Source organism: Acomys minous (assembly GCF_964271855.1).
Source record: "Acomys minous genome assembly, chromosome: 17".
Lineage (NCBI taxonomy): Eukaryota > Metazoa > Chordata > Mammalia > Rodentia > Muridae > Acomys > Acomys minous.
This window is the reverse complement of record NC_140500.1, coordinates 58722041-58743345: the sequence shown is the minus strand read 5'-3', so window position 1 is coordinate 58743345 and position 21305 is coordinate 58722041. Positions and strand designations below refer to the sequence as shown.

At 41.7% G+C, this 21305-nt stretch overlaps 1 protein-coding gene across 2 annotated transcripts in view; it reads right to left on the bottom strand.

Moving 5' to 3' along the window:
* Positions 1 to 19190, bottom strand: part of EXOC6B (exocyst complex component 6B) — a 434863-nt gene extending 415673 nt beyond the window's left edge. For both annotated transcript variants that reach the window (XM_084764962.1, XM_084764963.1), the window contains exon 1: positions 18979 to 19190. In XM_084764962.1, coding sequence (XP_084621088.1) covers positions 18979 to 19088 — 110 coding nt within the window. In that variant the 5' untranslated portion in view covers positions 19089 to 19190. The remainder of the gene's footprint in view (positions 1 to 18978) is intronic.
* Between the last annotated feature and the right edge of the window lie 2115 nt (positions 19191 to 21305).

The window sequence follows — 21305 nt, the reverse complement described above, 5'->3', positions numbered from 1 at the left end:
AATCTCAGCACTCGGGAGGCAGAGGCAGGTGGATCTCTATAAGTTCAAGGCCAGTTTGATCTACAGAGTGAATTCCAAGACAGCCAAGGCTACACAGAGGAACCCTGTCTCCAAAAACAAAACAAAAGAAGTGTAAAACTTGGGTATAATTTTTATTTGCTGTGAAGTTACACAAAATTAATTCTCATCTTTTATGCTTGCTTTTATCTAGATGATTAAATCAGAAGATTATAAAATGGTTGTATTTACTTATACTCTCCTTAAGAGTGTTTTTTTCCCATTCGTATTTTTGGTTCTTGACATTTCTTCAATAACTAGTGTGTCAATTACTGTTAGTCTCAAAGAATATAAAGATAGAATTAGGAACACATAGTTTACCAGGAACATCCTTGGCAGTTCAACTACAACACCTGCGTTGCAAGTACCCCAAATTATTGAACGAGGAACTGTGGATTGAAGAACACTCAAGACAGCGGGTCATTTATATTAAGAGAATGTAGCTTATTGGAAGTAACAGAGCTGCTTATATAGGGGAGGAACCAGCAATCCAATAGCACTGTGGAAAGTCCCCAAGAGGGAGCAAACCAAGGGCCAAATAATGAGACTCAAAAACAAGGAAAATGAAAGCAACCAGTGGAGCACAATGTTTCAACTGCAGAGAAAAACAAGTAATGGTCAGTACCAGCCCAGCTGCGGCTCCCCACATTCAGCCGCATTCTTACACTGAAAAGTGATGTGTGTATAACTTTCCCTAATCTCCTTTCAAGGAACAAAACTATTCACAAAGTACAAGAAATGAGCAAGTAAAATCAGTTGTATCATCCTTTTTCTGTGATGAAGTTTGTTTCTACTGGAGTGCACATAGGACTTGAGAAAATTAACATTGAAGATGGATGAAAGTTACACCATGGAATGTTCAGTTCATGTAGACATGAATTAAACAAAATACTGTTTTTAGCCGGGCGTGGTGGCGCACGCCTTTAATCCTAGCACTCGGGAGGCAGAGGCAGGCGGATCACTGTGAGTTCAAGGCCAGCCTGGTCTACAAAGTGAGTCCAGGACAGCCAGGGATACACAGAGAAACCCTGTCTCAAAAAATCAAAAAAAAAAAAAAAATACTGTTTTTATAAATATTTGGGTTTTACAGAAAACACATAGGTCCAGTTGTGGTAGATCTATCTTCTGCGATTTAACATTTGATTCAGTTCATAGCTGTGTGAAATAAACATTCAGTTTTAAAGCAAGTGAATACTGAAGTGAGAAAAGAGACTATTAAAAGCAAATATAGAGGGGGTGAACAGATGTCTTGGCAGTTAGGAGCCCTTGCTGCTCTTGCAGAGGACTCATGTTTGTTCCCAGAACCTACAGAAAAACGAACAACTGCCTATAACTCCAGGTCCAGGGGATGTGATTCCTCTGAGAGCTTCTGTGATCACTAGGTACATACACATACATACACGATGGCAAAACACTCATACATATAAATTTTTTAAAAAACAATATACAGTGGGTGGAGAAATGGCTCAGTGGTTAAGTTCACTTGCTGTTCTTCAAAGGGATCTGGGTTCAGTTCCTAACACCCAAGTTGCAATTCACAACCACCTATAACTCCAGTTCCAATACCCCCTATTCTGCCTGTAAGTACTGCACACATGCAATGCACATACATACACTCAAACACATATACATAGTAAGCAAATAGTTTCTTAATGTTTTTAAACGCCAATATAGAAATAACATTACCTGAAATTAGGCATCCTATTCTTTTTGATACATAAAATACACTAAAATGTACTTTACTGTCTTCTTGGTAATAAACCTTACATTACGGACATTGTTGAAAATCATAAGAGTAAAGAAACTAATATTATGACTCTTTCACCATGTACTTATCATCTATCTAACCAAAAGAAAAGGAGTGAATGGAATCTGGCTTAACACAAAGGTCTCTGCAACTGGGTAACAAAATATATGACAATAATACATGTCTGTGCTGGCTAGCTCTAAGTCAATTTGACACACAAATGAGCATTACCTGAAAGGAGGAAATGTCAAATGAGAAAATCTCTCCATAAGATCTGGCTATAAGTCATTTTCTTAATTAGTGACAGATGGGGGAGGGCCCAGTCCATTGTGGGTGGTTCCACCCCTGGGCTGGTGATCTACAAGCAGGCTGAACAAACCAGGAAGCAAGTCAGTAAGCAGCACCCTTTATGGCTTCTTGCATCAGCTTCTACCTCCAGATTCCTGCTGTTTCCCTACCCTGACTTCCTTCCATAATAAACAGCAATATGGAAGTGTAAGCCAAATAAACCCTTGACAATAACTGACTAATTTATTCCCAGGCATACTTATTTGTAATCACTTAGCCAAAGTCCATATAGTTTGAAAAGTATTCTGTGTGTGAAGGTGTGCGTGGAGATCAGAGGTCAACATGAGGTGTCTTTTTCAACTGTTCTCCAACTTATTTTTGAGGCGGAATCTCCCACAGAAACTGAAGCTCACTGATTTGGCTAGGCTAGATAGTCAGGAAGCTCTGGTAATCTTCCAGTTGCAGCTTCCCTAGTGCTGGGAGTACAGCTACCATGCCAGGCCTTTATATGGATGCTGGAGATCCAAACTCAGGCTCCAACCTGCCCTTTACCAACAAGCCATCTCCCTAGACCTTGAGATGTATTCTTAATTAGCTTATTTTAAGCATTAATGTTATATATTTAATTACATAGTATAGTATTTTCTTTTTGTATTACATTATTTTTTATTTAGTGTATAAAATATTTACAATTTGGGGATTTTGTTGTTATCAGGAAGGGTTCTTTTTGTATATCTCTGTCTATGTTCAGTTGTCCTTTTGTTTTTTAGGACATTTCCTCACTACAGAGGAATCCCAATCCGCTGATGTTGGCATCCATAGGGATGAAACTATAGACATGAACTCCAGTCCCAGCTGTATTAAATATATTTTAATATCAAAATATATATAAAAGAAACTATTCAGCCGGGCGTAGTGGCGCACGCCTTTAATCCCAGCACTCAGGAGGCAGAGGCAGGTGGATTGATGTGAGTTTGAGGCCAGCCTGGTCTACAAAGTGAGTCCAGGACAGCCAGGGCTACACAGAGAAACCCTGTCTTGAATAAACAAAAAAACAAGAAAAGGAAAAAAGAAAGTATTCTTAAATACATAAAAAGAATAATCTTTTCTTTTTTAAAAAATAGGAAAACAACTGAACAAGTATACCACCAGTAGATATACTAACATGGAAGAGGGAAATTTCACAGGAAGCTACCTCTAAACAAGAAATATGGACAACTGAGGAATGTTGAAAACTGAGAAATATTCTTCCCCACAGTGCCTCCTCTTATTGGTTATCCAATAGCAAACTGTCAACCCAAAAGTCACACACATACAAGCAACAGTAGATGAGCTGAGGAAGCAGTATTCCTACACATGCACAAAGATGTATAACAACAATTGTTTAAGCCTGGGATTTGAGACAGAGGGAAAAGTGGGGCACAAGACTGATTGGAGGGAGGAAAGAGAAGGGAGAGAGGAAAGCATTCCCACACAGCTCCACTCTCAGCCCTGAATTTTTTAAAATACTCTTATACTCGTTGAGCATGTAGTTCAGTTGGTAGAGTGCTTGTACAAAAAAAAAGCATGTTTTCAACCCTAGAAATGCACAAACACATGCAGCCCTACAGATGGTATGCAATAGACAGACAGAAGATAGATGATAGATAGGCAGACAGACAGACAGATCGATCTTAAAAGTCAAGGGTTGGTTTGTTTTTGTTTTTGTTTTTGTTTTTCATGCACACTGGTATTTTTTTCTTAGATCTATGTTTTAGTGTGAGAGTGTCAGATCCCCTGAAACTGAAGTTACAAACAATTGTAAGCTGCCATGTGGGTACTGGGAATTGAAGCCAGGTCCTCTGGAAAAGCAGTAAGTGTTCTTAACTGCTGAGCCATCTCTCGAGCCCCTAAAAACCAGTGTTTAAGACAAATTCAAAGTCTGGTGACATCCCCTGACAAAGTGACACACAAAAAGCACAGATAAACACAGGGCTGGATCCACTGCATCATGGAGGGAAAAGAAACCATTAAACACCTCTTGGTATTGTTAGTGGAACATAAATCCAAGCCAAGTCTAGATAATGTCCTGTTTGCTGATAACAGCTAAGAGATAAAAACTTAAGCAGGCAGCAGTGCCACACGACTTTAGTCCTAGAATTTGGGAGACATGCCTTTAATCCCAGCACTTGGGAGGCAGAGGCAGGTGGATATCTGTGAGTTCAGAGGCCAGTCTGGTCTACAGAGTGAGTTCCAGGCCAGCCAAGGCTAGCGACATAAAGAGACCCTGTCTCAAAAAAAAAAAAAAAAAAGCAAAATAATACTCAAAATACCATAAATAAAATAGTATCCTCACCCTACTATGAATAAAAAAGAACAAACAGAAACATCTCCAAATAGTGCAAGTTAACAAAAGCCTGGTGCTACACAGGGCAACTTGCAGAAAACTCCAAACAATAACAAACAAACTTGAAATCCCAGCTACACAATGACAGAATCGGGGAACAATACCCAAATCTCTGGGCTAGGAAAAAAGATTATTCAACATACAATGGAACTATTAACTGGATCCAAGCATTGTCATCTCAAGATAGCAAGTACATCATTTCTAAGGTTTTGGAGTTGCTCACCTGTGAACAAGCTAACCACACTAAAAACAGAAAATTCAATTAAAAAATCCTTTCCTAGAGACTAGAAAGATGGCTCAGAGGTTAAGAGTACATAGTGCTCTTCCAGAGGACCCTGATATGGTTCCTAGCACCCAAATGGGGGCAAACAACCATCACTCCAGTTCCAGGGGCTGCAATGACCTCTTCCAGCCTTCAGACACTGCGCCCAGAACATACACGAAGGGTCATATACACATAAAAATAAAATAAATCTGTACCATAAAGTTCTCTGGTCTGGGGATAAAGCTAAGTGCTTATCTAGTATGTGCAAGGTTGAAGTTCTACCCTAAAACTGAAGAAAAATTACCAGTCTGTGAACATGCATTTTACTGTGGCCTTCTGTCCCAGGCAAGCGATGTATCACTGGGATATTTCCTCAGCCCTCCATTACAGTCTAAGAAATGTTGTAGTTGATTCTGGTTGCTTTATTTATTTCTGCTCATTTGTTTATGTTTGTTCTTTTTTGAACAAGATCTCATGTAGGCCAGAATGGCCTCTACCTCTGGCCTGTCATCATACTTGGCTTATGACATCTTTAATTACTTAAACTTAAAAACAGTGTCTACACTTGCTCTCTTGCCCTTAACCCTCTTTAAGATCCTTGACTGTGCTTACTGTATAACTGTCTTAGTGGGTAAGTAAGTCTACACTATATAAAAAATAAATACCATGACCTTAGAAAGGTGCATCTGTACACTGTGCAACCTGCACAATTGTTCAAAGCCGCCATACTTGAACCTGGGGCTGTAGCTCAGCGATAGAGCACTTGCCTGGGATTCTAGAGGCCCTAGGTTAAGTCCCCCTGGTGTACATCAGATGCTACTGTTTTTATTATTGATTTTAGTATATAAGAAAATCAAAATTGTATGAGAATTTCCTACAGATTCTCTTCAGTGTTTCTGAGTGACTTTTAAGTTTTCTTCTAATAGGTCTGGCTATGTTTATGTTATGCTGCTCAAAGCAAGAACACTATGAGACAAAGTCTAACAGAGCTCTTTGCAGAGCCCCAAGGAAGTAAGTGCTCTGCCTCTTTGAGGCGCAGAACCTAATTTACTCAGGTATCCAACAATAGGGATTTTTGCAATGGCCCCTTGACTTTTACTGATACTTTTTATTTATTTATTTTGTTTTCTTTGAGATAGTGTCTCAAGTAGCCATGGATGATCTTACATTTCTGATTCTCCAGCCTCTGTTTCGAGTGCTGGAATCACAAGCATACATCACCATGCATGGTTTTATGGGATGCTGCTAACTGAGGCCAGAGCACTGTCCATGTTAGGCAAACCCTCTATTGCCTAAGCTACACTCTCAGCCAGCTCTTCACGGACACTCTGAAGAGTTGTTATGCCAGACCACACTTGTATGCACGGCTGTCCTTAGATAATCAAGAATTCCAAAACCTTTCCAGTAGCCTGTAACAAATAAATGAAAACCTTCTAGGACCCTGCCTCAACTAGCCAGACAAATTTCTCTCCTCCTATCAATAAACATTTATAACTTAAAACTAATTTGAGCAGCAGGGAAACTGCACTTTCAGGACCCAGTTACTGCCAGGTAGCAAAAAAATACAAAGATGACCCTGGAGATATTTCCAGAATTAACTTTAATAATAAATCCCTGGCTTACTTTAATAACCCTATAACGAGGGCACATTCTAGGACATGATGTCCAAAGTATGACTTTGATAATGGAGGTGATGACAGCTGACATATAGTAAAACACTAAAGGCTTAACAGTCCCACCATGGTAGTCTGCCAGAATTAGAGGCCACTGTCTCTTTATTTTCATGATGATAGTATATACTGCAACAACATGGTCTGCCGTTTTGATTTTGATTGTTAATTATTTTGCTCCCTGAGATCTGCATAGTCTCATGCACATCTGGCCTTGTTATATAAACCTTGTTCTACCTAATTTTATGTTGATTGGTTAATACAAAATTCTGAAGCCTGGGCAGGGCAGAAGTGGGAGGCAGAGCTAAGGTTCATGGGCTTTAGGGACAGAAGGATGATGAAAAGGAGACACAGGTAGCAGAGAGATGACGAAGCAGAGTCAGCATGGGATGAGAAAAGAAACACATGGATGGGAGCTATCCCTGAGGTTTACCATGGAAAGGAGCAGCCCAAATAGAAAGCATAAGCAAGTATTTATGGAATTATGGATGAGAAATAGCCCAGATAGAAGTTATTAGAGCAATTGCCATGGGATGTGGGGCTGGAAGGTAAAGGTATCTTAAAGGGTTCATCTGCCCAGCGCCACGTAAAATAAGGCTTATCTAAAATCTATCAGGTGCCTGTGTCTTTGATTGTCTGATAGTGGGCTAAATAAAACCACTATAATAATTATGGGCTACTAATAACAAAACTTATTAGCCTGTTTATATTTTCTACAATATACTTTTATTTTTTTCAATTTTCCTTGGCATTATTAAAGTACACCTGACTGATAAATTTACAGTGAAAGTTTCTTGATACAGATAAACATTAAAAAATGACTTAGTCAAGGTAGCCAGCCATTACCTCACATACTTATCATTTTTTTATTGCCAGAAGAGGGCACCAGATCTCATTAAAAATGGTAGTGAGCCATCATGTGGTTGCTGGGAATTGAACACAGGATCTCTGGAAGAGCAGTCAGTGCTCTAAACCTCTGAGCCATCTCTCCAGCCCTTTTATTGCAATTTTCAAGTACATATTTTTCTTATTCCTTAAAAAGACTTTATATTTATTTAGCTTTCTAATTCTGGGCTACAGTACTTTCACAGTGATTTCTGATCCTCAACAGAGAAAACCTGCTGACTCTGTCATGACTGCATTTAGCATATATGGATTCACCACAGGCCCTGCTGGCCTGTTCTTCTGTTTCAGATGTTCTCATAAAGACTGCATCTGACAGCACAAACTGCTCAAAGATGGAATGGACACACGCCACATGCAGATGTTAGTGTTTTCTCAACCTTCTTGGTATGAAAGTAAACAATTCTATTACAAGGGGTTTTCTATTTAATTCTATTACTACCTACTTTTGTTGGGAGACTATGAAGAGAGGCAGAACTGGAAGCACAAAAGTGATGAAGAGCAGCCTGATGTGAGTAGCCTTCACCATCACCTGCGGCAATGGCGATGGCCAGGACCATGCTGCCACCAATGGCCAAGTCTGGGTCTATGGTCCTGCAGCAGCAGGGGTCTGTGTCAATGTCTGTGGGCCATGTTATCACCAAAGGGCATTTGCACATCCCTGGTATGGGCTGCTGCCTGGGACCAAGTTAATGTCCAAGGACTGAGCAGAACTCTCTCCACCCCTCTCCTGGACAGCAAGGGAGAGCTGGCCCCACTCCTCACCTGGGCAGCTAGTAGACTGGCCCTGGTGGCGGGGACTACGGTGAGCTATCCCTGGGGACATAAGCATGGGAGAACTCACCCTGACCATCTGCAGCACTCGGTAGAGCAGGACCCACACTTCCTCTTAGACAGCAAAGTAGAGCTGATCCTGGAAGAGGAGGGATGCGAGAGGCAGGAGAGCTAGCCCTAGTAGGCACGAGTGAAGGAGAGCCAGTCCTGACCCTTCCTGGTTGCCACGGGCAGGAGAGCTGGCCCCATCCCTCACCAGGGCAAAGCAGGAGAACTGGCCCTGGTAGTGTGGGTGCAGGTGAGCTGACAGGCAGACCACCCAGGCCCAGATCCAGAACTCTGTGTTGTCCTACCCCAGTATCTACCCCATCCATGAACTGCTGGAGCTTGTGAAGGCGCTGTCCTGCAGAAACAAAGCTGCAGGACCTCCAACAACAGGACAGGGGGAATCCCAGCGAGGATCCTAGGATTCAAAGTGTAGCAGAAGCCAGACGCCTCAGACCAGACCTATAACTCATTACACTGAACATTTGCAGGCAAACAGATATACTGTGTGACAAAGAACACAGCTTCCCCTGCAAGATGTTTTTGGTTTGTTGGTTGGTCAGGGGTTTTTTGTTTTGTTTTGTTTTGTTTCATTTGTTTTCTTTAGGAAAGGAGGTTGCAAGGGCAGAAGACAAATATGGAGGGGCAGGGGCGTAAGTAGAATTGGGGTGCACATTTTCTAACAATGACAACACCAAATGCTGGTAAAGATGTAAAGGTATTTGAACCCTTGGGAGGAAGGGTTACTGTATTACCAGCAATTCCACTCCTATACTAAAATAACTGAAAACATGTGTGCACACACACACAAAAATCTATACCCAGATGTTTATATAAGAACTTTATTTATAATAGCCAAAACCCAGAGACAGCCAAGATGTCTTCACGAGGAAAGGATAAACTGTGGTAGAGTTGTACTATGGAAAAAATACTCAACAATTAAAAAAAAAACCAGCAAACTACTGCCACATTTAACAAATGGATAAAACTCAGTGCTTCATGGAAAAAGTGAACCCTAGAATGTTAGGTAGGGTGTGTAAGGTATGGTTCTTTGAAAGCCTGATCCAAAAGGACATGCCTGGTTGCGGGATTAGAAAAGGCAGTACAGGCAGAGAGAGATGCTAAGGCTGAGTGCTCCTTGTGGGGATGAAGTATGTGGATCTTGATTGAAAAGGCACAGTGGCAATACTGTGGACCTGACATCCTAACTGTAGTTTTTATAAGATGCTATCAATGAGAGAAACTGAGTAAAGAATACAGGAGAATCTCTGGATTATTCTGCACAACCTCATGTGAATTTATAGTCATTTCACATTATTCAAAACCAAGAAGATACATTCAGTCAGATCCACATGTATTTTAAATGTTTGTCTTGTCAGTGGGAAGGAAACAAAGCCTCATTATGTACCCCAGACTACCTTAGAACGTTACATGCAGCCCAGGCTGCATCCACATCTGCGATTCTCCTGCCTCTACCTCCCAAACTCTGGGATTACAGGCCTGCACCACCATGACTGGATGGATGCCTTCAACTTGTATTTCTTTGGATTTCAAAAGCTGTTCTCATCCTACCTTCTTTTTTTTGTTTCTTCTTCTTCTTCTTCTTCTCCTCCTCCTCCTCCTCCTCCTTCTTTTCTTTTTCTGTTGTTGTTGTTGTTTGGGTTTAGGTTTTGGTATTGGGAGAGGGTTTTGTTTCTTTGCTTCTCCAATGCTAAAGGACTCCACTGACGGCTCTTCTTTACAAATGTCATAAAATTCCTTCACCTCGCACAAACCTTTTTTCCCCCCAAATATGTTCCATAAATGCTACTCCTTAAATCAAAGTCCATACGAAAGCCAGTTAGGTCCAATGTCTGTTATTCTTATACATTCATATTGCTTGACAAAAATCACATTTCATACCAGAACTTTTAGAATTTTACTGTTTATTAGCAGCAGAGCTTCCCCAGGAGACTGACATTGTTTCCACAATGATGACAATGCTTGTTTGCTTGCCTGCTTGAATGCTTCACCAAACAATGTGTTTTAAAGTTCTAAATTATAGGAAGTAGAAGATACAACAGCAAGCACCAATGCAAAGAAATAAGTTAAAGGTACAACTTTCAAAAATGAAAAAATTTACAAGTTTAAAATACCGGGAGAGGTGGCACAAGCCTCTAAATGCAACACGCAGGAGGCAGAAGCAGGCAGATTCTGAGCTCCAGGACAGCCTAGTCTACAGGGTAAGTTCCAGGACAGCAAGGGCTACACAAAGAAACTCTATCTCAGAAAAAGGGCAAAACAAAAAATAAGTTACTAGTAAACAAATATATAACAAACAACTGATGATACAAACAGAAAGAATGAGACTAAACCAAAGAAACTGGTGTTGTACTTTATAATGCCAGAATGCTTGGCATTGCTTGAGACGTGTCAGGCTTATAAAACCTACAAAACTAGGTCTCTATAGTCTATTATTCTACAATTTTTACTCAAAAGCTCTATGAAGCGGGGGCAGCAAGATGGCTCATCAAGTATAAGCACCTGCTGCACAAGCCTGATGACCCAAGTTCAATGCCCAGAATCCACATAAAGGTGCAAGGAGAGAACTTAACGCCAAAACTTGACCTTTAACCCTACACACATCACAGCACACATGCATGTGTACACACACACACACACACACACACACATACACACAGAGTAAATATTTCAAATTGTATATAAAACAAGAGAGCCTATACTTTAATTAAAATTTTACATTTGGCAAATGGCTATCATTACTCATCTAATTACAATATAGCAATTATCTGGAGTCTTAAACTCTAAAAGAATGGAAAATTTCGAGAGATCTAGTCTCAGTGATACATACACTTTGATCCTGGCATTAAGGTGGAAGTTGGCAGGGGGAACAAGAGTTCAAGGTCACTGGGCCTTGTGACGCACACATTTAATCTCAGCACTTAGAGAGGCAGAGGCAGGCCTCTGTGAGTTCAAGGTCAGTCTGGTCCACAAAGAGAGTCCAGGACAGCCAAGGCTACACAGAAAAACCCTGTCTCAAAAAAAATTTTTTTTCAAGGTCATCCTAAACTGCATGAGTTCCAGAACAGTTTAGATTACATAAGGCTCCTGCACTAAAAAAATTAAAAAGCTAAATGCATAAATACCCACATACTTATTTAGGACTGTTTGTGACTATTATTACTGGTTTTGCCTTTGCATACTCAATCCGTTATCAAAACACAGTTAAATAAATAAATAAATGTAGTACAATACAAGCTGCATGTTAACTCTTCAAGACAGAACAGCATGTAGCACTTTAACAGAGTCCTGACTCTGTATTGTATCATTACAAAAACAAAAATCAAAAAACTGAAGGCAGGTATTTGATCCCATGCCTATGACACTAGCACTCAGGAGGCAGAGACTGGCAGCAACCTGAGTTCAAGGCCACCTTGCTCTACATAGTCCTCCTTGGTCTACATAGTGAGTTTCTAGCCAGCCATGACTATATAGTGCAACTCTGTCTCATAAAATAAAACAATTAACACTGAAACTAACATTGGGTTCTAGACCACTTAAGATATTTCAGTGGGTAGCATGTATTTTACAGCCCTAAATTAGTTGTTCAAATGTATATTACATGCTTAAATTCACCACTCACTTATTAGAAATAAACATCTGAATTATTTTTTTTAATTATCTAGAGCAGGGTAAATTTCAGGCATTCCAAGAAAAACTTCCTTAATCAGAAATAAATGTTCCAGCAGCATATTTCCTAAATTACATACCTTAACATATTACGTCTATGATTACTATTTTGATTGGCAAGTTTCAAATAGTAAAAGTGAATTGGCTTTTTTTTTAACCTCAAATTTTAAATTATTTTAAACAAGATTATGATGATACTGGTGGCTTTATCTCCATTCTAGAGCATACCCAAATGAGAAGAGCCTTGCCCCGTCCTTGCTCCTACCTCTCATTCGGTTTACCTGCTGCTTTTGAGACAAGTCACAATTTGTAGCCCAGTCATGAAACCCAGGATTCCCCAGGCTACATCACAGGTAGGAGCCACCTCTCAGTTTACTCTACCTATTTTAGAGATATAGCATAGCTTCTTCAGGCTCTTCAAACTCATAAAAACTCATAATTATACTCAGAGCTGGTTCACTTTTTTAATATGTATCACTCTATACTTAACCAAGAAAAACCAAGAAAGTTCTTATATTCCGTAAGAAGGAGAAGAAAAATATATAGCCTAAACTTATTGATATTCACTTCTTAGTAAAAAGCTAGGCTATATACTTGCACAAAACCAACACACACACACACACACACACACACACACACACACACACACACTCATCCAGATTAGAAACCCATGAAGACTGGACACCACGCTGCACTAAGGAAGTGCAGTAGCCATTGCTTTCACAAACTGCACACTGGCTGTGGTGGTTTGAATGAGAACAGCCCCCCCATTGTGGGCTCATATATTTGCATGTTTAGTCCTCAATTGATGAACTGTTTGGAAGGATTAGGAGGTGAGGCCTTGTTGGAGGAGGTAACCACTAGGGGTGGGCTTTGAGGCTTCAAAAGACCCTGTGTCACATTCTCTCTGCCTGCTGCCGACTGGTCAGGATGTAAAGCTCACAGCTACTTCTCCAGCACCTGCCCACGTACAAACTGTCACACTCCCCGCCACAATGATAAAGGACTAACCCTCTGAAACTGTAGGCAAGGCGCCAATGAAATGCCTTCTTTTGTAAGAGTTGTCTTGGTCATGGTGTCTCTTCACAGCAATAGAGCAGTAACTAAGACACTGGTTATGCTCTGTGCTTTCACCAAAGCCAACCATAAAAACTTACTCAGTACACATTGCTCTACTATATGGAAATATGGTGACATCATACAGAGCCTTCTTGGTCAAGGACTTAAGGGAAAATAATTTTCCTGCTCTTAAACTCAGAGCCAAAAATAACCAAGGCATGGTGAATGACACATGACTTTAATTGCAACCTTTTGGGAGAAAAACAGTATGAGCAAGCAGTTCAAGGTCATCTTCAACTACACACTGAATTCACATAGCCAGCTTGACCTGTCTAGAAAAATAGGAGGGGGGAGGGCTGGAGAGATGGCTCAGAGGTTATGTGCACGACTGCTCTTCCAGAGGTTCAATTCCCACAAACACATGGTGGCTCACAACTATTGATAATGTGATCTGATGCTCTCTTCTGGCCTGCAGGTGTACATGCAGGCAGAGAACTGTATAAATAATAAATAAACAAATAAAATAAAAAAAAGAAAATAGGAGAGGGGCTGGAAAAATGGCCTAGTGGTTAAGAGCACTGGCTTCTCTTCCAGAGAATTGGGGTTCAATTCTGAGTACCCACTAACAACAGTCTGTAACTCCAGCTCCAGGGGATCCAACGTCCTCTTCTGACCTCCACAGGCCAAACACGTGGTGCACAGACATACACATAAAATTTTTTAAATAAAATAAAAAATAAAATTCTTAGGGCCAGTGAGCTCCCAGGCCAGCCTGATAACATGAGTTCAATCCTTGGAATCCACTTGATAGAGGGAACTGATTGACACAGTTGTCCTCTGATCGTCACTGTGATACAAGCACACAAATAAAGAGATAAAATGTAATAATAAAAAATATCTTAAAGCAGATAAGCAAGATGGATTGGTGGGTGCTACGAATGGCTTTGGGGGTTTAAGAGCACTTACTGAAAGCTTAATGGCCTGAGATCTGTGTCTGGAATTGAAAGGAAAACTAACTCCATAAAGTTGCCCTGACCACCACCCAAGCTCCATAGCACAAAAGCACCCACACATAGATCATACACACAATAATAATAATTGTTTCAATCATTATGTTATAATTAACATATAAAATGTTATCATTAAAAAGGAGTTACTATTATAAAAATAAATAACCTGTAATGAGTGATGTCTTTTCCTTCAATGACTACCAAGGACAGACTTTATCAGAATCCACTAAAAGGCTTTCATATACTTCTTTCCTATTAAAACTGACAACAGGACAACACTAATAACCTGTTTTTAGAAAAACATTATTAGTATTAATGATAAATTCTTTCACTTCTTACTCAAGAGAGTTAGAGAAAGGAATTCAATAGCAGCCTCAGTTACATGGAAATTTTGAGGCCAGCCTAGGCTACCAAAGACCTTGTCTCAAAGATAAAAATGAAACATTCTTCTGATGTCTATTTCTGTATAAATAAGTGAAAATCATGGAGAATGGGGCAATCTGATTTCCCAGTTGGCAGCTGCTAAAATCTCCCTTGCTCTAGTTGCCTTCAGCAAAAGGGCTGTCAGTCAAGCAGACAGCCAAACCACCCCATACCACTGGACACGTGGAACACTCTGCAGCTGCCTTGGGGAAGCTACACAGTGACCCCCAACTGCTCATCTGATCCCCAGAAATGAAATGTCCACACAAAAAAGAGGATACAGGACATTGTTCATAACAACTCCAAAATGGAAATGATCAAAACATGCAACAACTTAATGGACAAATAAAATGTGATATAAGTATATCCATAAAATGGAGTATTATTCAGCAATAAAAAGAAATGAAAGACAGGTACATTCCCATAGTAGCAAAAAAAAAAAAATGTTGTATAAGTCCACTTACACAAAATGTCCAGAGATGTCTAAAGTAGCAAACAGATAAAGAAAGCAAGTTGGAAGCTGGGTGGAGTGGTGAACCCCTGTGATCCCAGTGCTTAGGAGGTGGAGGCAAAAAGATCTGGAATTCAAAGTCATTCTAGGCTATATATAACACTTCAAGGACAGCCTCAAACAACGAAAGTAAGAGGAAAGGGGGAATGGCATGAAGGAGAGGAAACAAAATGAAAAGCAACTCTTACAGAATATGTGTTTCTTTGGGAAAGAATAAAACAGTTTTAAATTAGTTTATGCTGACTGTTGTTCAACTCTATGAATATACTGCAAGCTATCAGTTACACATTTAAAACAATACATAGATCATATGTTATATGAATTATATCTCAATAAAGCTACTTTTTTAAGACAGTATACCCCAGAATGGTCTTGAACTTGCTAAGTGCCCAAGGATAACCCTGAGTTCCCTATCATCCTGCCTCCACCATCCAAGTGCTGGAATAACAGGCATAAACCACCACACCCAGCTATAAAGCTACTTTTTTAAATGGCAAAGTACTTCATTATTCAAGTTAAAAAAGTTTACAGTGCCAGGCACTGCTGGTGTACACCTTTAATCCCAGCAGTTGGTGGGCAGATCTTTGTGAGTTTGAGCCAGCATGGTCTACAGAGTGAGTTCCAAGGCAGCCAATGCTACAGAGAGGCCCTGTCTCCAATGCTACACATAAAGACCCTGTCTCAAAAAATAAAAAATTAAAAATTAAAAAAAAATTCAAAGCAAAACTTTAAATACAATTAGAGAAAATGCTAGTTGCTCTGACTTATCAAAATAAGGAAATGACTACTATTGGCTAAGTAATGTGATAAATAAGAGTAGAAACAAAGACATAGGATTTGTTCACATCTGATTTACAATCAGAATGTTAGTACTTGGAATCTGGTTGTGACATCTGTAGCCCCACTGTCACCATATCACTGACTATGGCTGATATGGCTAGCTAGGCAGGTGTTCCCTTCCTTGTTCACTGCTTGAGATGTGACCTTTCCAAGCTACAATGAGGAGGATGGCCTTCATGAGCAGAAGGCTCTCTTCAGCCAAGGGTTTAAGTGTAGCTCTGTGTCTATGCCACAGTCTCAAAAGTTCTCAGCCTAGCACGGTTGGCGCACGTCTTTAATCCGAGCTGGAGAGACAGAGGCAGGCAGATCTCTGTGAGTTCAAAGCCAGCCTGTCTACACAGTAAGTTCTAGAACAGCCAGAGCTACATAATAGAGACCCTGTCTCAAAAACCCAAATAAATAAATAATCCAAATCTTTGGGCCAGAGGCAGCAGGTCTCTGGGTCAGCAGGTTGAGACCAATCCTCTGAACTCACATGGTAGAAGAGAACGTACCCTGCAAGCTATCCTCGGACCTCCATCCACAGTGTGCTTTGTCATCAGCATGTGTGTACACAAACACATACATCCATACAAGCATGCATACATACATACATACATACATACATACATACATACATACATACATGAATGTTTAAAAAAAATTTAATCCAAACCCTCTAACAATACAGCCAGGAAAAACACAAAAACTGATCGGGTCCTGTGACAGCTCCTGGACTTTTCTTATTGTTATTAACAACGTCATTGTAAAGTAAGACTTCTTAATTCATGCACTCCCACAGAACCAGAAGAAAAAATTCAGTCATAATAATGAGAAAATTTAGGGAGAATGGATAACAAGCTTACATTTTAACATATATATTACTAAAACCAAGAAAAGTAAACACAAAAATCCAGTTTATACTGGTGCTGGACACGTAGCTCGGTTGGTCGGATGCTCACCTAACAGGCAGCAAGCCTGTTCAGTCACTAGCTTGACATAAAACTAAGCATGGTGGTGCTAGACTGTAATCCCAGCACTAGGGAGTGTAGGTACGATGACGACCAGACATTCAAGGCCATTCTCAGAGAGCAAATGTGAGGACAGCCTGGCATACAGGAAACTACATCCCCCTCCAAAATGTACTACTATTTCACTGAGGGTTAACATACTAAATCACAGCACCCTAAATTTATGAAACTAAATTAAAGTTATTTATTACATCAAACAACAGCAACGGGAAACTACAAGCAACTCAAAACAACATGGATGGTGCTCTATAAGGAATCCCTCCCAAAACTCTGGGGATCACAAATCCTCAATTCTGCCGCCAAGTTTCTTAACATTTTTCAGTTACTCTCATAACACTTTATTACTGAAAGCCAAATAGTAATAGCCACTAATACTACAAGAAAATATTAGTGTGAGTGACATTAGGCTTGTTTGTCCGCTTGTTTTGTTTTGTTTTTCGAAGCAGGGTTCCTCTCTGCAGCCTTGGCTGTCGTGGACTTGCTTTATAAACCAGGCAGGGCCTCAAACTCACAGAGATCTGCCTGCCTCTGCCTCTGCCTCCCTGAGTGTTGGGGTTAAAGGTGTGCCCCAACGTGCCTGGTGACACTGGGCTTTTATGAAGGACTATGAAATGAAAATCACTGGCCTTTCACAATACAAAATAAGACATGACAGGAGCATGACCATAATCTTGGTCATGATCATATTACATAGGAGAGGGAAACAACTGTGTAAAGGAAATGGAACAAAAAAGGGGGAGGGAGCTACAAATCACCTTGGGAGGCATGGGGACTAAGGTTTATCTCAGTGGTAAAGCGCTGTGTGGCCCTGGGTTCAATCCTTAGCACTCAAAAATGAGAAAGGAAAAAAGAAATAAAGAAAGAGAGGGGGCGCTGAAGAGGCGCCTCAGAGGTTAAGAGCACTGGCTGCTCTTCCAGAGATCCTGAGTTCAATTCCCAGCAACCACACGGTGGCTCACAACCACCTATAAAGTGATCTGATGCCCTCTTCTGGTGTGCAGGTGTACATGCAGGCAAGGGCAGTGTATACATAATTAATAAATAAATAAATAAATAAATAAATAAATCTTTAGAAAGAAAAAGGGGCGGCGCAAAGACAAGCTACTAAGAACGGTTATTTCCAGGCATGGCACTGAGAAAACTCGCTTGGCACCAACAGTGATGCCCAGAGAAGAAGGCTATGCCAGTGGCGCTAAAAGTAAAAGCCCCCAGCCTTCCATCACCCTTTCCTGGGACAACTCTCCCCACACAAATGTAAGCACCTACTAGTGAAGCGTTCTAGAGGGAGGAGCACTAATCCAATACTGTACAAGGAGGGGAAAGGTGATTTTTCAAGGCATGGACTGAACGGAGACCAGAAAGTACCACAGGAAAGGACCAGGAGGAACTAGTTCTAGGATACCAGGAAACTGAGAGGACGGGGGAAGGGGAGGGAAGGAGGAGTTCAAAATTGGGCTTGGTGAATAATCTTCAACAGGAAGTACAGCAGATGGCAATCCCCAACTAAGGCAGAACCAAAGTAGCGAAGAATCTGTGGGCTAGGAACAGTTCAACTGAAGAGGGCCTGCCTGGCACGCTGAAAGATACTGTGTTCCATCCCCCAGCACCACAAAAAAAAAAGAAAGAAAGAAAGAAAGACAGGAATGGCAGAGCGTCCAGGTGCAGAGTTGGAAACTAGAAACCCATTTATCTCCCTTCCTCTGCGACCTTGGACAAGTTACTCCCTCTTCCCGGTGCCTCTTCTGATACAGGGGAGCAGTAACTGTACCCGGGCGGTGGGATTGCTCAAGGGCTTCCAAAGATGTATGTATACATCAATGCACACAAAGCCTTGCTTGCGCTCTGGGTAACAAGTGCAAGGTAATCAAGCTGAGAAAGGCAGGGTATGTTCTGCCATCTGCACAGGCAACACAGGTCGAGGCTCCGGAAAGGGTCAGGGGAGGGAGCAAAGACCGTGTCCAGTTGGTGGCAAGACCCCTAGGTTACACCTGGGCCGGACCGACCTCAAGAACTGGGCTCTCAGGTGAGGAAAGGTGAGAGGGACACTTCCGCCAGGACCAAGATAACCCTGACGCTCTCAGAGGAGCTGTGATGGGCAGTTCCATCGCGCGCTGGTGCCGGCGTCCGCTCCTCAGCTGCTGACAAGAGAGAGCGGTGGCCCAGCAGAGCCCCGCGTCACCTTCTCTCCTCCGAGAAGCTCCCTAGCAGGGCCTCGCCCAGGACGCCGGACACCCGCGGCTCTCCCCACAGCCAGCCGCCGCGCTCCGCCCGCCCCAGCCGATCCGGCCCCGCCCCAGTACCTGAGCGTGGGCCCGATGCAGGCCGTGTCTGTGCTCTCGATCTCCCTCAGGATCCGCTCGTGCTCCGCTGCCGTCTCCAGGCTCTCCTCCGCCATCTTCGCCCGCTCCATGGCAGGGCGCGGCCGCTAGGCCCTCACTCAGCGAGTACCCCTCGAACCCTCAGCCTAGGCTCTGCGGCCGCTGGGCCAGCACCCCGCAGCGCGACCCCGCCCTCGGATGCCACGCCCCCTGGCGTCAGCCCGGCCGCGAGCGTCGCGCACAGCCCTCTGGGATTCGTAGTTCTCTGGGTTAGGCTGAACGAGAGTATCTGTCCATTCACACGCATTGAATCTGCGCAAATTGCTGCGACCTTTATGTAGATCCACAGCACTTTACGACACGTGTATACAGCGTCGCCAAATCAGGCAGTGGTACTAACTCCGCACATTTTTTAATATGCCTGTACGTATATGTTTGTGCACTACATGAATGCATGGTGCTCAAGGAAGCCAGAAGAGGATGTCAGATCACCTGGGACTGGAGTTACAGAATGTTATGAGGCTACTTTTTTTGGGTTTTTGTTTTTTGTTGGTTTTTTTTTTTTTGAGATTGTAATACAAGATTTCGCCTTTACCTTTCCTCTTTCCAAATTCTCCCATATACCCTCTCCTTCAAATTGATGGCCTCTCTTTTAATTTCTATTGCATGCATATATTTATGTGTGTAAACATATATATTCCAGACAGAAGCAGTGGGAAATGCCTGTACTTCCAGCACTCTGGGAGGCAAAAACAAACAGATCTCTGTGAGTTCGAGAACAGCCTGGACTACAAAGAGAGTCCAGGACAGCCCAGGCTGAACAGAGAAACCCTGCCTCAAAAAACCTTCTCTCCTCAGAGAGGCTCCCTAGCCTCCTGTGTTCCCAATATATATTCCCAAATACGTTTAGTTTGTATAATGTAGCATGTATGCTTTCAGGGTTAACTGTGTCTGTCTTCACCTCTTACTCATATCCTACAAGCAGGACCCACCAACATTTTTTTGAGGCAGGGTCTCATTATGTAGCCCTAAATGAAATGGAACTCACTATGTAGATCAGGTTGGCCCTGACTTACAGAGACTAACCTGCCTCCGACCTTTAAAAGCCTAGATTTAGGCATCCACCACCACAGATGGCGTTATTATTGCTGCTGCTGCTGCTGCTGTTGTTAAAACAGAATTAAATCATTTCCCTCTATTCCTTTTCCTTCCTTCCACTCTACCTATGCACACGCATGCATGTGCGCGCGCGCGCGCGCACACACACACACACACACACACACACACACACACACTCCCAAAATCCTGGCCTCCTCCTATCTAAGTGTGTGCATAAAGTGTACAGATTCAGCCTGCTGAGCTGTTCAGTGTTGCATGCACAAGATTTCAAGGCTGGCCACCTGGCACTGGATAGACAACTTCAGCAACACCCATGAAGGGAAACTACTCCTCCCTCTCCCCTCTCCTCCTCCTCTATCCCTTCCTCCCTCCCTCTATCCCTTCCTTTGCTCACTTAGATAAAGGTAGGGGCAGGAAGACCAGGAGTTTAAGGTCATCCTCCACTACTTATGGAGCTATAGACCATCCTGGGTGACTTGAGATCCTGTCTGTATATAATAAATTGAAAGGAGATAGATAGATAGATAGATAGATAGATAGATAGATAAAAAAGATGTAATATTTTAAAACGTGGTTTTTAAGGTCATACTTTTGTGCATATGGAGCATGAGGTGAGCCTCTCTCAAAAACAGAGAGGCACTACATATAAACTTTCTATGTACTAGTTAATACTCTCTAAATACAGAGAATGTCAGATACACATGAAGTTACTAGAAAAAAAAAACTGACCTGAGGGGCAGAGTCTCTGTGAGTAATTTTCAACATTAGCGGGGACCAGATACCTATATCAGATTGAAACGTGGGGCCTTTATTTAGTGCTTTACTTTCTATAAAATAGAGAGTATGGCTTAGTGAGGTAGTCCTTAGATAGCATACGTGACACACCGCATGGCTAAAGTCTAGCACTCCTAAACTACCACCACCACCACCACCACTACTATGACTACTTCTTCATCATCATCATCATCATCATCATCATCATCATCATCATATTATTATTATTATTATTATTATCATCATCATCATCATCATCATCATTATTATTTCCTTCTTTCTTTATTTTTTTTTTGAGACATGGTTTCACTATGTAGCTCTCAATGTCCCAAAACTCCCTATGTAGACCAATCTGGTCTTCAACTCACAGAGATCCACCTGCCTCTGCCTCCAGAATGCTGAGAAAAAGGCATTTG